Here is a 15,807-nt window from a genome sequence, read left to right on the forward strand (position 1 = left end):
AACAATTGTGTGCTAAGAGATGCTTTCCTCTCTGCCTCAAAGTGTCTCTGTTCTCTTGTTTGCTAATTTGCTAATTACCATCATTGTGGGGACCACCTTTGATTTTTGTGTTTGCTACCATTCTGATGTTGACTCCTTCTGCATCCATGATCACCTTCTCTCCATCTCTTCCACCTACATTTTCAATCTCTCCTTCTTCATTTATTCTTCAGCTTGGCCAGCAACATATTAAAATCTCTTGCATCCTTAAAATCAATAGTGACAACGCAAAAACAACAAAATACTCTATTCAAAATAAGTGGGTAGTGGAAAAAAAACCCTCAAACTTTGAGAACACTAGCTTTAAAAAATAAACAGAAGAGAGGGCTTCCCTGGTAGCGCAGTGGTTGGGAGTCTGCCTGCCAATGCAGGGGATACGGGTTCGTGCTCCGGTCCTGGAAGATCCCACATGCCGCGGAGCAGCTGAACCCGTGAGCCATGGCTGCTGAGCCTGCGCGTCCGGAGCCTGTGCTCTGCAATGGGAGAGGCCGCAAGAGTGAGAGGCCCGTGTACCGCAAAAAAAAAAAAAAAAAAAAAAAAAGAGAAATGGTAATTCAGGGGACTCAGGTAAACAAAGGTATAGAAGAAGTGTGAAAGCCTCTTGTAGGGTCCTACTTATCTGATAAGAGGTTTCATACGAGAAAAGATTTTTTCAAAAAATGACAATATTTTAAAATGGAATCTCAGCAACTATGGACCCCAAGGCTAAAACTCTTTTTTTAAAAGTGAAGAAAATCACATCTTAAATCTTCAGAAAGTTTTAATTGGCTTTAATAAGTTACAGGAATAGTCTTATCATCCCAGTTATCTTCAGAACAGTATGTTCCAGTGAACTAAATATGGTTAATAAATTTGCCCTACCTATCATATACAGATTACAAATCTTAAAAACTGTACCGTTAAAGACCACGTGGCAAAAAAAAAAAAAAAAAAGACCACGTGGGGCATGATTTACTCTTTCTGTAATGATTCAGAAGACATTTGGGGATATTCCTAGACACCAAAAAGAAAAGAAAAAAGGAGAATAATCTGAAGAGCAGCTCACCATTCTTTCATGAACGTTATGGTACTTAACCTCAAAATGAAGCCCATGAGATACATATTATCGCTGTTTGACAGAGAACCTAAGATGGAATTAAACATATACTCAGGGCCATCCAGTGGCAGGACTAGGACTTTCACTCATGTTTCCAAATTCCAGTGGCCTCTACCATCAATTTGTATGACTCCAATCAAGGTTCATAGAAGCGGATGGAATTCCTGGTAAATCAATTTTAATGATATATACAAAACAATAAATCTAAGCAGGACTCTAGAAAATCATGCTTAAAATGGTCAGAAAAATAAAAGAACTCTGGAGAGCCAATCTTTCTATGGTATCTGTAGATAGTAAAAGAATTGTCAACAATTCAATTTAGTTAGCAGAAGAAAGAATGAGTCAATACTAGGTGGGGATTTAGGTGACTGTTGGTGTCATCAAAAATATTCTCCATGCTCTGACGGCGGTACAGATGCAATCTTCAAAGAAGGTGACCATGAAGGCAGATATCAACTCAAAGGGATACTTAAAATCTTTGTAGAATCGTTCCTCCTTTATAAGCTATTCCCTGAGAATAATGTGATCTGAAGTGTAGTAGAGTACACCTTTCTCTTAATATCACTTCTATCAAACCTCATGCAAGACTGCCATTCCTGCCAGGAAACAGAACTTTTTCTCCAAACCATTTCTGAAACTTCCAGTGCTTAAACGGGGAGCTCAAGCCTGAAACCTAGACAGAATCAATATTCAGAATAAAAAGTTTAGACCTTGGAGTCATACTGTCTTAGGCCCAACCTTGAACAACCTTTAATACAACTCTCAGTTTTTTCATCTGTAAAATGGGAATAATACCTACTTAATTGGGTAGGCTCGTGTTCCCTTCCCAGCCTTCCAACACCAGAGTCTCTTATTCCACCCTCTTATACATTTTTGTTTTTTCCCTTTACTCTCTGTGTAAGCCACATGGTCATAGAGGGAATTTGCAGAACTGTTATGAAGTATAGTCTGTACACAGCCGAGGGAGCTGGCTAACATACTTACTGACTCATCTCAATGTCACTGCATCATGGGAGCTTCTCCTAATCATTATGCCCGCCTCCTCTTAACAAGTGCTTCTCCTCTGCTTCCATGTGGCCTTGTATCTGCCATACTTGGCCCTTATCATACTGTATTAGATGTGTTCTCTGGCCTTTGTCTAGATTATGAGCTCAAGTCTTTCTTGTTTGAACCCCTGGAACCCGACTGTCTAACTCCTGGTCGTCTCCATAGGACTTTGTTGAATAAATAAATAAAAGAATACCAGTTTTCATCTTCTGGAGGCCTAGGCTCTGAGAACTCTGTTTATGAGACTTGGAAGTCATGTAGTAATTGCTGTGTTCATCCTTACTTGGTTTATATTCTGCAGTGAAGAATTCACTTTCAAATCTTGCTACCCACTTTCCCCAAATAATTATATCAGGAAGCCTTAGCTGGATGAAAGCTTTACCCCAGTGGGGCAGTCCCACCTGGGTCATTAAGCAGTGCGCACACATTCAGCAGGAGAGCCAGCAGGTTCTGGAGAGGAAAAGTGAGAAACCATCCACTCTCACTTGCTATCTGTGGGCTGCACCACTTTCTTAACCCCAGGATAAGCCTTACGCTAAAAGGAGGTCCCTGGAGACACAACAGAATCTTGCAGACAATTCTGCCTCCTTTCCCCCAGGATTCTACTCTCTGGGGACTCAGGGTGACCACTGCTCCCATTAAATTTCCTGACAGGTACATAAATTCATTGTGTTGAACTTGTTTTCTCTATCAGGGGAGAAGGCCTTTATGATTGTCACTTTCAGAGAGCTTTGACTATTTTAGTGTGAAAAAATGCTACTAAATTTTCTTAGTAAATGTAAAAATACAAAGCAGAACTCACTGTGCTCCCAGAAACATATTAAGTCGTAATTTGCTCCGAGATGGAAGGTAATTTTGTGCAGTCCAGACTTGCTCTGTTTTGGGGACACATCCTTTTCAACTTAATAGTCATCTTTGCTGCAGTTAAAAAAAAAAAAAAGCAACTGAGTGGAATATAACAACAAATACTTATTTCTTGTTCACATTTCATGTCAGCAGACACAGGGTTCTGCTCATTCTCCCACACAGACCCAAAGAGCAGCTTCTTTTGGGGATTCTCCATTCTAGTGGCAGAAAGGAAGAGCTAGAGAGGTAGTGGGACCCTGTGATGCCTCTTGAAGCTTCTGCTGAGAGGTGGCATACCACACATCTGTTTACGTTTGATTAGACAAAGCAGGTTACGTGGCCAAGGCCAAGGCCTTTGGAGCTGAAATGTGTAACGCTCTCACAAGGAAGTGGGAAGGGTACACCCAGGAGCAGAGAGCATCCACCAAGTCCATGAGCATCGTCATAGCCTGGATAGGGGTCCAGATACACACTGTACCTTACAGAGCAGAGACTCCAGATTCCAGACAGAAAATGAGCTAGAGTTATCTGTCTCTTCAAAGGACGGCAGGAGAAAAAAACAGAACACTGGTGATTCTACTGTCTGCCTTTCTGATTGCTGTTTTCTAACTTGATTTCCACACATTTGTATTCCTTTCCTGTTTGCAGGGGATGATGGAACACAGACTCATCCTGAGGATAGCAGCCAGGGAAACAGAATCAAGGCTCGCTGCCTATCCTGTACGTCTATGGTTCTGAAGGCCATCTGGGGACTTTTGATCATCCTGTCAGTGTCATCGTCTTGGGTTGGAACCACACAGATTGTAAAAATTACTTATAAGAACTTCTACTGTCCATTTTTCATGACTTGGTTTTCAACAAACTGGAACATTATGTTTTTCCCAGTCTATTACTCTGGTCATCTGGCCACTGCTCAAGAAAAGCAATCTCCAATGAAAAAATTCAGGTAGGTTTCATGTCAAATGGCCAGTAGGAGATGGTTTGAAATAATTTCATGCAAATATGCGTAATTTCATCTCCTTGGAATATGAGTTGAGTTGAGGAGTGTGGAGAGGCAGGATCCAAGGTCGGTAGTAAACACATTAACACGAGGAAACAGAATCGGTACCACCCCAAAAATTATTAAGTGTCTACAACATGCCAGGCCCTGTGCTGGTGCTTTTGTGTATCTTAGCTTATTAACCATCATTGGTGGTAACAGCCACGTTTTAAGACGGTGTTAGTTATCCCCATTTTAACACAAGAGGTAATAGGTTTGGAGAGATTCAGGGACTCGTCCACGGTCACACACTTATAAATAATGGAACCCAGATTTTAATTCAGATCAATTTATCTCTAGCCACGTTTTAAAAGAACAACCCAAGATCTCGAGCCCAGAAAAAAAACAACAACAAACTGTATTCATAAGATTATTACAGAAACATTTGCTCAGTATTCTGGACACAGTGGTGTTATAGCAGATGAAATGACTTGGTCTCAGGTAAAGGGAAGTTTGGCCTCGGGATGGTTTAAAAGATGCTGTTCTTTGCTGGCTAGGAGCACAGAGAGCCTTGTCTGTTGGTTTGCTAGCCATGAACTTGATAGCGCCGTGGTTCTAGTGGTTGCTCGGAGCTAAACCTGACTTCTGCAGCCCCATCTTGGGGAGATCAGGAAGCTGGCAGACATGTCATCCAGCCCTGCACAGCACTCAAGGAAGGCAAAAGCAGTGTTCGGGTCAAAGTCCTGTGCTAACAGACAGCTTCTTGAAAGGAAAAGCCAGAACTAAGGAATAACTTCCAGGACGGTCACTCTGATCGCCAAGAGAAAACAGCAGTCTTGACCTCAGCAGATGGCAGTGGGAGAGCGACAGTTTTCTTCACCCACTTACTGCTCCTCAGCAAAATGACAATAAATTTGTATTGCAGGAGCCAAAATAACCTTTCTTTCTTGCCCTTTTACCTAATGAAAGGAAGGAGTGACTGTTACCATTGATGCATTATAAGACTGTCCTTGAAAACTTAAGACACTGTGAAGGCTTTAATCTTCAACTTCCAATTTATCACCAGCTTGGAAGTGCCCGGGAGTATTGAAGTCACCCTGTGAGCTGATTTTCTACGTGTGTCCATGAGCGTTCAGCTATCATTAAAGAAACAAAACCCAATTCAAGAATGATAAATGTTTTCTGGTTTGGAGGAAAGAAAAAAGCCTTATACCTGTTTGGCATTGCTAAAAATACTTTCTGTTTCTTCCCATCAAAGTAGACGTGATGCTGGGGCATAAGATCTTTATTAATAACAATATTTAATACATGATTGCAAGGGACATGATTATCAGAATAAAATTCTCCCTGTTTGAAAATACCTCCATTTACCCATAGCACGTGTTCCTATGGTTTAGACACACGTGCTGATAAAAACAGCAAAAGTTTAGTCTGGGAAGTAATACCTCAGAACACCTCAAAGCAAGCCAAGTCCGTTTTATTGAAGAGAATACATTTACAAGAGGCTCCTGCTGACAAAAGTGTTGTTTGGGGAATGAGTCTCATCTTCACCGCATCTCTCATGTTGAACTAACTCTGAATTTAGTGAGACCTGTAACTTGGCAAGACACCTCCTCCTGTTAGTGCCTAGTGTGAAGCTGCGCATTTCTGAAACTGAATCAAAGAGCTTTTATTGTCGAGCAGAAAACATTGTGAAAACCCCTCCACGTGAGAGGTAAACATTGCCAGAAAATGCTGAGATCCTTGATCTTTTTTCCCTGTACACTCGTTAACACCATCTGCCAAGAAGGCACCCCCTGAAGCTCTCGTGGCAGAACAAGGGGAAAATATAGTATATAAGACTGAAAACAGGATTTGTCCCATAGCGCCAGACCCTATACCTATTTCCTCCTTTTCTCTTGAATGCTATGAAAGCATTTCCAGTCTTTTTCTTATCACTACCATCAAAAGAATTTTCAGTAAGGTATCAAATCTAGGTGGTAAGGATTGTTCATTTGGAAGTAGTTTTTGATATGTCAATCATTCCATTCATACACTATCAAGAGAATTCAATTGCCTCAGGTGAATTTGAAATTTAAGAAGAAAAAAATTATATACCATAGTTTTGATGGTATATCAAAAGGGTATCAAAGGGTAATTTCTTAAGGGAAAAAATCTCTAGAAAGCATGAAACTAGAGCCAAAGATAACTTTGCCATGTGTCAGGAAGCTATGAAATGCGCTTAAGATGCCATCTGACATACAGAAAGGGTTCCATAACTAGTAGCTGCTGGAACAATGATGAGCATAGTTACGTTATTAGTGTCCCCTGACTTCTAAGCTTCTTTCCAAGTTTTGCCTCCTGTCAATGCCTCTTGTCTAGAAATTCTGATCTCATCATCCCAAGGAGAGACCTACTATTGTTATTTCCTTCTCCATAGAAATCCATCTTTTTTTAAAAAAAAAAAAAAAATCACATTTCCCAGCACTTACTGCTTAAATGGCAAAAGGTTTTACCCAGGTGAACTGGCGTTTGAATGGAGAGCATTGTTATTAATTCTTGTAACAGCAGTGACAAGTGGGGAGAAGGTTGGCAGTGAGACGAGAAGGGAAGAAGAAAGGGTAACAAGGAGGAAGCCAATACCTGGGGGTCAGGCTGAGCCAGGCCAAGAGCCTCTGCCGGGCAGCAGCCCTTTGCCTGGGGGACTCTCCCCATCCATGTGCCTCCACTGGCTTCCCCAAGGGGCAGGGTGTTCCCTCTCCTGAATCCAAAGTCTTTGCTGGAGAGCACTCTACCCAGCATGATGGTGGGCTCTGGGAAGGAAGAACCATCACTGGCTAAGACCAGTGATAAGAAAAGAAATACTTTAATCAGAAATGGATTTGTTGTGGTTCTTAATAAACGTGTATTTTAAAGCACATTTAGCAGTTATAGATGTCAGGATAAACCCACGACTCTCCACTCCAGCTCTCCCTGGCAGACACTTCCTCACAGAGCAAATCCCTTTGTAAGTACAGAACACAAAATGTGTGCCCAGTTGCTCTATGAAAACTGCTGCTTGCTCTGTGTGTGACTCTGATTTGAGTATCTCAAAGGTAGGGCTTTAGAAAGGCCATCCAGTTTATAATACTGTAAATCAACTACACTTCAGTAATACAAAACAGGCCATCCATTTTATAATAATGTAAATCAACTACACGTCAATAAAACAAAACAGAGAGGCCATCCATTTACCTGTGTGTGTGAGCACGTGTAATTTCTGTTTACTTTGCAAAAGGCTTTGCCTCTGGCTTATTTAGTCCCTTCATTGATGTTTTGTCTCCTTCAAGTTAAAATTTAGCTTTGGGAATCCCATTTCCATTTTACAAAAGTCTTTCCATTTTGGTTGTCTGCCACATGAAAGTAAAATCACTGTCTATGTGTTCAAAATGCATTTTTAACCTTCCCAGAATCACTGGCCTATGATTCCCTATGTTCTCAGCTGCTTGGAAGCAACGTTTACTATGAGACTTGATTTTGAAAACCGTATCCCTGTGCTTGGAGCCTCACCACTTTGTCACGCCCTCCCCCCATGTGGTCCTCCTATGGGGTACATTGCTTCATACATGGGAGGCAAACACTGACTGGAGATTACTTTGCTTTGCAGTACTTTGAAGCATAATTATTTCTCTTCAGAAAGAGCTAGAAGAGAAACCAGAAACTAGTATTACATAGAGCCATTTAAATAGATTTATAAACATTATAAATGTGCAAATATGAATAACTTGTTGCTTTAAACAGAATATTTATACTACTCTTGAAAATACAACGCCTGGCACAAGATAGTTGCCCAATGAAAGCTTGAATGTTCACGTACAACTGAGTGAGAAAAATAAAGCTGAGTTTTCAGAGCCTGTTTTCAGTCCATAATCAAAAAGGCACTGCTATTCTATCACTTTTGATGTTGCCTATATGTATCGCTAGCTTCAACATTTTGATTAAAACAATCCTTTGGGCTAAATAATCAATTTAGTCAGAAACCAAGCAAATCAAAGATTTAACTGAAATGACTATTTTTACACAATGAATTCAGACAGTTCCTCCAGAATGGCCAGGTGTTTGTACATAAATGCAACCTGAATTTTATTTATTTATTTTACCACTTGGGGGTTATCACAGATGCTTCCTTCATTTTTTTCTGCCTTAAAAATGCTAGAGGAAAAAGAAATTTGTCCATTGGGCAGATATGTCAGAAAAAGGCATAAAGTTTTAGGAATAATAAAATCCCAAGCTGTGCACGCCTACACATGATATGTGAGGCTGCATGTGGTCTGTAGCCTATTCAAACAGTACGAACCATCTTGACCCTGTTGTATTCGTCCACTGGGAAAGAATCATCTGTCTCTTCGAATAGCTAGTAATTCCAGCAACCATTCATTTCTGGATTTCTCCGGGCTTCTCTGAGAATGTTTGGCAACAGCAGAATGGCTACCCCCAGGAATCTCCAGAGAATGGGTAGGAAAGGCTTAGCTCTGTGCCTGGGGAGATGTGGACTCCTCCATGGAGCCCTTTGCACTCACAGCCCGTAGGTGGCAGAACTAGGTTCAGTAGGTTCCACAGATGAATGATGGGTCTTCCGGGTTTGTGCTCTTGGCTAAAAATGGCTGTCAAGAGTTAGTCTACACAAGATGTGTTAAAATTAATACCTGACTATTAACCTCTATTTCTTCTCTAGGGAATGCAGTCGAATTTTTGGTGAAGATGGTCTGACATTGAAGCTCTTTCTTAAAAGAACTGCTCCCTTTTCTATTCTATGGACTTTGACTAATTACCTGTATTTACTGGCTTTAAAGAAGCTGACAGCCACAGATGTCTCTGCTCTGTTCTGTTGTAACAAAGCCTTTGTCTTCTTGCTGTCGTGGATCGTGCTGAAAGACAGGTTCATGGGAGTGAGGGTAATGGCACACTTGATTCAATGCGTAAGGCCGCATTTAATCATAGATCCTTGGTATCAGGAGAGCTGCTTTGTTTTGTGGAGTTTCTGCAAAACTTTTCCCATTGGTTCTGAGTACAGACTGAAATTTGAAGTTGCGTTAGGACGCCCAGGCAGTTACAACATCATGAGACGATAAAGAGATTGTTTCTGTTGGAATCAGTCAGCTGATTTCAACAGGAGGCACTCAGGGAAAAGAAGTTCTTTTCTTAGAATTAATGGTGTGATCAACTCCTTCTGTCCTCGGGAAAGAAGGGTCTGAGAAAATTAGCCACAGTAGAGATTATGATTTGCTCTTTTTCCAATCAACATATGTTGGGACAACTCCCTCATGTCTCTTCCCCCCAGAGATGGATTTAATATTGGTGGAAGTAGATAAGGTTACCAAACAGTAATTAAAGTCACCAATAATGGCACGATGCTGTTAAAAGTGGCTATATATCTAGCATGACTAACTAGATATGGAACTAAAAGCAATAACTCTTACTTTGGGGTACAAATCCTTAATTGAACTGCATTAAACTTCCACCAGCCACTTCAGTTCTGAGTTTATCCCTTTCACAGGTAACATGGATTTAAAAATAAAATTTTTTGTATGCCCGATCTTTGTTAGATTGATGGAAAACCACGCAGATGTAAGGAGCCAGATCTCATTCATATAATCTGGTATGCCACCATGATGAAAATATTGAGTGAACAGTTCTTTGAAAGGAGGTCCAAACGAATAGCCTTCTTCCAGAAGATAAACATCACACAATTATTGTTCTCCGAAAGAGATGTCCAAGACTGGATTTGAAACACGTTTTGCTATCAAAATATTGCTCTTGTTGCAATGATTCCAGGGTCCTTGCCCTGCTAAATGCTGAAATTCATGTTTATATTAGAGAGAGTTTGTGACAGGTATCATCCTGAAAACTTCATCTTAATAGCCAATTAGCTAATTCTGGTTGTATCTTGGGAAATGCTGCTCAGAAATTCAGAACTGAAACTTGACATGAAAAGCTACAGCAGAAGAAAACACAAGAAACTGAATCAGTCCATGATACCATTAAACTATACCAGATGTGGTCCCATACTCATTCTCCATAGCTAATCTTAGATTTCACACCCAAAGGGCTTAGCATCATGTTTTCACACATGAAGCATTGGTACTGTCTGTCCACCATCACGTGCCCTGACAAGTACTTGAGAACAAGAACCTTCTTTACATTGCTCACTGATCCATTCAGCTTGGGCTACATAATTTGTGGGCCCCAGTGAAAAGTGAAAATGCAGGCCTCCTGTTGAAAAAAATTGTGACTAGGGCTTCCCTGGTGGCGCAGTGGTTGAGAGTCCGCCTGCCAATGCAGGGGACACGGGTTCGTGCCCCGGTCCGGGAGGGTCCCACATGCCGCGGAGCGGCTGGGCCCGTGAGCCATGGCCGCTGAGCCTGCGCGTCTGGAGGCTGTGCTCCGAAACGGGAGAGGCCACAACAGTGAGAGGCCCACGTACCGCAAAAAAAAAAAATTGTGAATAGTTTCAACATGGCAACATCAGGGAGCCCACTGCATCTGCACAGGTCATATGCCCATGAAACTAGTTCTACCTCTATCTCTAACACCTAGAATGATACAAGGGACAAAGTAGAGACTCTACGTATTTAAGGATATAGTGAATGAACTCATGCTTACAAGATCTTTCTCTTGTCTATCTACTACCACCTTTGATCACCCATGAGTATTTGGAGGGCCTTGTCAGAAGAGAGGGCAAGAAAGGAGATTTAGGGGCTTTTCTGCTCTTTCAGTGTCATGTGAATACCAAAAGGAAATAGATATGTTCACTATTAGGTTTACCAGTGAGCAAATCAATTGTATTAGAGTGAATGAATGCATTTAACCATGGAACTTACTTATGCAAGGGGTCATATCAAAAGAAGCTTGATGTTTATTTGAGGACTTTTAGGGGGAAAAGCTCAGCTGTGTAACATTTAACTTGGCAGATTTAGGAAATCTGCCTAGAAGCTACAAAGCATTTCTATCTTAAAATTTGCATCTGTGGTGGGTTTAATGGTGGCCCCCAATAAGGTGTCCACACTCTAATCCCCAGAAACTGTGAATGTGACCTTACTTGGAAAAATGGGCTTTGCAGACATAATTAACTTAAGGATTTTGCAAAGAGGAGATCATCCTGGTTGATCTGGGTGGCTCCTAAATCCAATAACAAGTATCCTTATAAAAGACACACACAGGAAAGACACACAGAAGAGGAGAAGGCAATGTGACCACAGAGATAGAGATTGGAGTGACGCAGCCACAAGCCCAGGAAAGCCAGGGCAGCCGCCAGAACCTGGAAGAGGCAGGAATGTAATATTATTCTCTCCCAGAGTTGCTGTTGGGAGCGTGGCCCTGCCCAATTTTGAACTTCTGGCCTCCAGAACTATGAGAGAATAGATTTCTGCTGTTTTTAGTAACCAAGTTTGTGGTAATTTGTTACAGCAGCCTCAGGAAACTAATACAGCATCTGTAAGTAATAAGACCTGATAGAAAAATTGTTGAGTAGCCAATGAGTAGTTGTTAACAAGTAAATACGTAAATTAAGACATCATAATGACAAAATAGTAAGTATTAATGTCAGGCATGCTGGGAGAAGTCAGGTATTTTTCTTTTTAAATGACAGGAGGTGCTTTACTTCTCACTGTGAAACATTAGGAAGTGTTTAATGCCATGTTCTAGAAGAATGTCAAGGTGTAATTTTAATAATGCCCATAATCAGGCCATGGAATATAAGAAGCACTGAAATATATTCAGCATTTTGCCTTTTGACCACATCAGCAGTTCTTTTCCTTCTGAGACATATTGAGAACATGTATAATTAGGTCATTTGAGAAATTAGAGGAGGACAAATAGAATACTGGCAACATAAATGCAGCTCTTATTGCCTACACCCATAAATAGGACAAAGCCCGTAGATGCCACCCCACTTGGACTACTCTTTTTTTTTTAATAGTTAAAGGGTTGCTTTCAGTCATCAAATCAAAATGTATATTTCTGACTCATTCTAAGTCTTCAGTAGTTCAGAAAAAGATAGTTTGGGGATTATGATTCTCATTTGCATGACCCCAAGAATTATCACCCTTAAGATAAAACATATGGCCTCCCCTACTTCTATTTTTTTTTTTTTTTTTTTTTTTTTGCGGTACGCGGGCCTGTCACTGCTGTGGCCTCTCCCGTCACCGAGCACAGGCTCCAGACGCGCAGGCCCAGCGGCCATGGCTCACAGGCCCAGCCGCTCCGCGGCATGTGGGATCTTCCCAGACCGGGGCACGAACCCGCGTCCCCTGCATCGGCAGGCAGACTCTCAACCACTGCGCCACCAGGGAAGCCCCCCTACTTCTATTTTTCACGTCAAAATGACACGATGAACAGAATAAAGGATGCTTTAAATTATAATATCAGTAAATACGGGTTTATCTGGAGCACCAGTTGGCCAGAATTAGCAATGCTCACATAAAAACTAATTATATGTTTTGAATAACTTGTTAATATTTAGTTTCCTTGGAAGTTTGATTGAATCACAGATGGAAAGGTAGTCTGCCATACATTTAGTTTTCTATTATGAAATTCTTTCAGCCAGTTTGCTGGTGAGTTTTGGTGTGTTAAAAAAACTCATAAGTAGTTGCTTACAGCTGATGTATGATAATCATGTGGAAATTAGTAAACTTCTTTAAAAGACCTTTCTTTTTAATTGCAAAAATGTTGCTAAGTGAGAATCCAGCTCTTGCAGCATTGAAGATGGGTGTTTTTCCCATCTCCAAGATCCTGTTTTGTTTAGCTAGCATTCTTAAATTCATCAGAACAAGAATATCACTGAATATCAATGATATTGATATTGATCACAGAATATCAATAAAAAAAGGTTCTCCTCAAAAAAAAAAAGAGCCACTGCTTCAGGTTTTCTTCTCTATCACTGGCATCCATTTCACTCCAATGAAAAGTAAATGTCAGACTAGAAAATTAACACCCTTTCTTTCAGATCTTGTCCCCCCCTTATTTTTATATTATTAATTGAAAATGTTCATTTTCAAATTTCCTTGAACATGTGAAGAAAATTGGTGGGCGGTGAATGGTTCAGCAGACCCCAACTTTTATAGCAGATTGAGGAAATGAATTTGTGTCCCTTCAACTTGGTAGCCACCTATTTTCTAGGTATAATTGGGTCCTTATGTGTTTAGTTTCCCAAACTTTTGGAGACTTTCCTCCATCCGCCAAGAACTGACTGGGGTATGACAGTTAAATGGAATCTTTCCTTGCTTAAACTGCTCTTCTCTGAATTCAAACTGGGCTCCAGGGCACTCTAAATCAATCAGGACCCTGGAGCTGAGCTGCTACTGATTTGTGCCAATATTACATACTTAGATCAGATTCAAGACAATCTTGTTTCCATCTTGCCTCTGATTGGCATTTCTGCAGTTAACTCTTCATTCCTGGGAAGTGCAGACTGCTCTGTCTAGAACCTTCATGCTTCCCTCTGGAGGCAGTAGAGGATGGGTAGTGGGGCTCTTCCCCTTTCATCCTCCTCTTGGCAGGAGAATGATTCACGAATACAGGGAGGGGAAAGCTGAGTTGGGAAGGCTTTCCGATTTTATGCCCTCAAGGAACCCATAACCCCTGTCAACAAGGTTCAGTCAATAGGTCTCCTCTACCTTTCACACGTACTCTGGAGTCTTTCCTTCCGGGATTTCTTTCCTTCTCTTCCATCCTGGTCTTCCTTTGGGATCATTTTCAGATGGGTTTTTTTTCATATAAAAACAGATGTGTATGTGTGTGGCAGTGGGGTGGAGGATGGGAATCTTAGTTTGAGTCTCAGGCTTGACCTGCCCCGACCCAGGGACCCACCCACCTCCCCCTCACACACACACACACACACACACACACACACATACATAGAGTATCCAGACAGCTGTGGACTGCCCACCTCTTTCATTTCTCACACGTCAACTCTTGTCCAATTTCAGTGGCTCTGAGTAAAACGGATGGCTCTACTTTATGGAAGCTTAAACGTAACATGTGGACAAGTTTAAGGATTCTGTGTAGCCATGGTTCCCTGAAAATGGGCTCTATCCAAATACACTCAGAGGGAAGAAGGATGATCACCAGTGCAGGTCTCATTGGCCAAACTATGAATGTGTATCCCACCTTCAGCTGCTAACCTTGAGTCTTGAACTTGAGTGCAGTCTGGCCAGCAGTATAGCTTTGAGGCCCCCCATTTCAGAGCCTGATGTAGGCTTGGGATTCAAGGTCCATTGAAAGCCGGGGAAGCTCCTACCTGCTCCATCCAGCTCCAGAAACAGGGTTAACCACACGGCAAATTAAGGAAAGATGTTTGGGTTACAGTTAGAAAGAGAAGAAGTTAAAGGTTCATCTCAATACCCTGAATCCTAGAAGAGCTGATACTGTTATGCGAATGATAGTTCTGGAAATCATTCGTCAGTGGGAAACACGGTGACTGTAATGAGGCTCATAAACCCTCCTGGAGATCCAGAGCAGGGCTGGGCCCTTTGGGGTTTTGAGGCCCTGAGTCAAAAGAGGAAAACAATGAAGATAAAAGAAAACAAAAATCAGCCAAAAGCCAGCTATTTCTCTAGGCTTTATCTATACAAACTAATTCTTTGGGATGGGAAAGAAACCTTGCTTTCAGGCAGGGCCACAGGTAGTATACATTTCAGTGAGATCACCAAATGTTTACTGTTAAAGCCCTCTTTGGGCTCTAGGAACAGGTCCCCCTCATGGTCCCCCTCTGATTGGCCCTGAGAGTTGACGCAGAGACTCTGGGAGGGAAGTGAGCCCACAGAGGAAGGTAGCTGGCTCAGTGGTGATGTCGCTCAAGGAGCACGCAAAGATAATGGGCTAAATAAATCCTCTTCCTCAGGGTATTCACCCCAGGTGGGCACACCGTGATGCGAGAGAACCCAGAGGTTTAGAAGGTTAGAAATGAGGCATCGGCCGCTTTACGATCACTATGGTTACTAACATTTTCACCCAGGTCAGATTCAAGTAACGGTTGTGGTGGGTTTCCATCTTATTTAGACACCTCTGGTTGGTTATGGGGCTGCAACTGGAGTAGGTTGTGAGGAGAGCCATGTTTTTCTGAAGCCAAGCAGGTGGCACCATGACGTGGCACCATCGGCAGAGGAGTCCCTCATGTGGACGCCAATGTGCTCAGAAGCACTGTTGTGTTTGTCAGCATGTGGATGTCACACGTGAGCCCTTCTGACACGGTACTTAAAGCGCTGGCTTCCTGCAGGTACATTTCCAGCATCCTGAGCACAAGAAGAATCATTTTGTACTTTTTTTGTTGAGAAGACAGACTAGCAATCCTTCCTTAACGATTGATTACTTCTGAAAACGCACATGACTCAGACCTGTGCTAGGGTTACATATTCTCCAGAAATCTCAAGAATATTTACTCTGCAATTAACCAATAGTTCCAGGCAGAACCACTCTAAGATCATCCAAACAACCACTCCAAATGAGCCTGCCACCCAACACTTCCCTGCATTTTCTAGATTAGCTGAGCTCCCTTCCCTTAGTTCCAACTGTGTAGATAAGAACCATACTGAAAAAAAAATTTTAAACATGGCCATAGAGAACTTGTTCTATCAGACAGCTGTGAAATTTAAATAGAAATGCAGAAAATAATTTCTCTTTTCCCCCCAGGTAACCTATATAACCTATAAATTATTAACCTATAAATACCCGTTCATACCATAGAGAGGAATTTTTCTAACATTGGAAGTATTCAGATTTTCATGCTTTTGGAACTTAACTAACAGCACTGTCTGGCCCCCTGAAGTGAAAAATGCTTCTCTCC

At 41.6% G+C, this 15,807-nt stretch overlaps 1 protein-coding gene across 1 annotated transcript in view; it reads left to right on the forward strand.

Annotated features, from left to right (window-relative positions):
• SLC35F4 (solute carrier family 35 member F4) overlaps nt 1–15,807 on the forward strand; it is a gene marked incomplete at both ends in the record, with an annotated part of 289,066 nt that overhangs the window by 262,641 nt on the left and 10,618 nt on the right. The window contains 2 exons of the mRNA XM_082842186.1: nt 3,677–3,974; nt 8,701–8,920. Coding sequence (XP_082698312.1) covers nt 3,677–3,974; nt 8,701–8,920 — 518 coding nt within the window. The remainder of the gene's footprint in view (nt 1–3,676; nt 3,975–8,700; nt 8,921–15,807) is intronic.

Source organism: Leucopleurus acutus (assembly GCF_964270905.1).
Source record: "Leucopleurus acutus genome assembly, chromosome: 1".
In the NCBI taxonomy this organism is placed as follows: domain Eukaryota; kingdom Metazoa; phylum Chordata; class Mammalia; order Artiodactyla; family Delphinidae; genus Leucopleurus; species Leucopleurus acutus.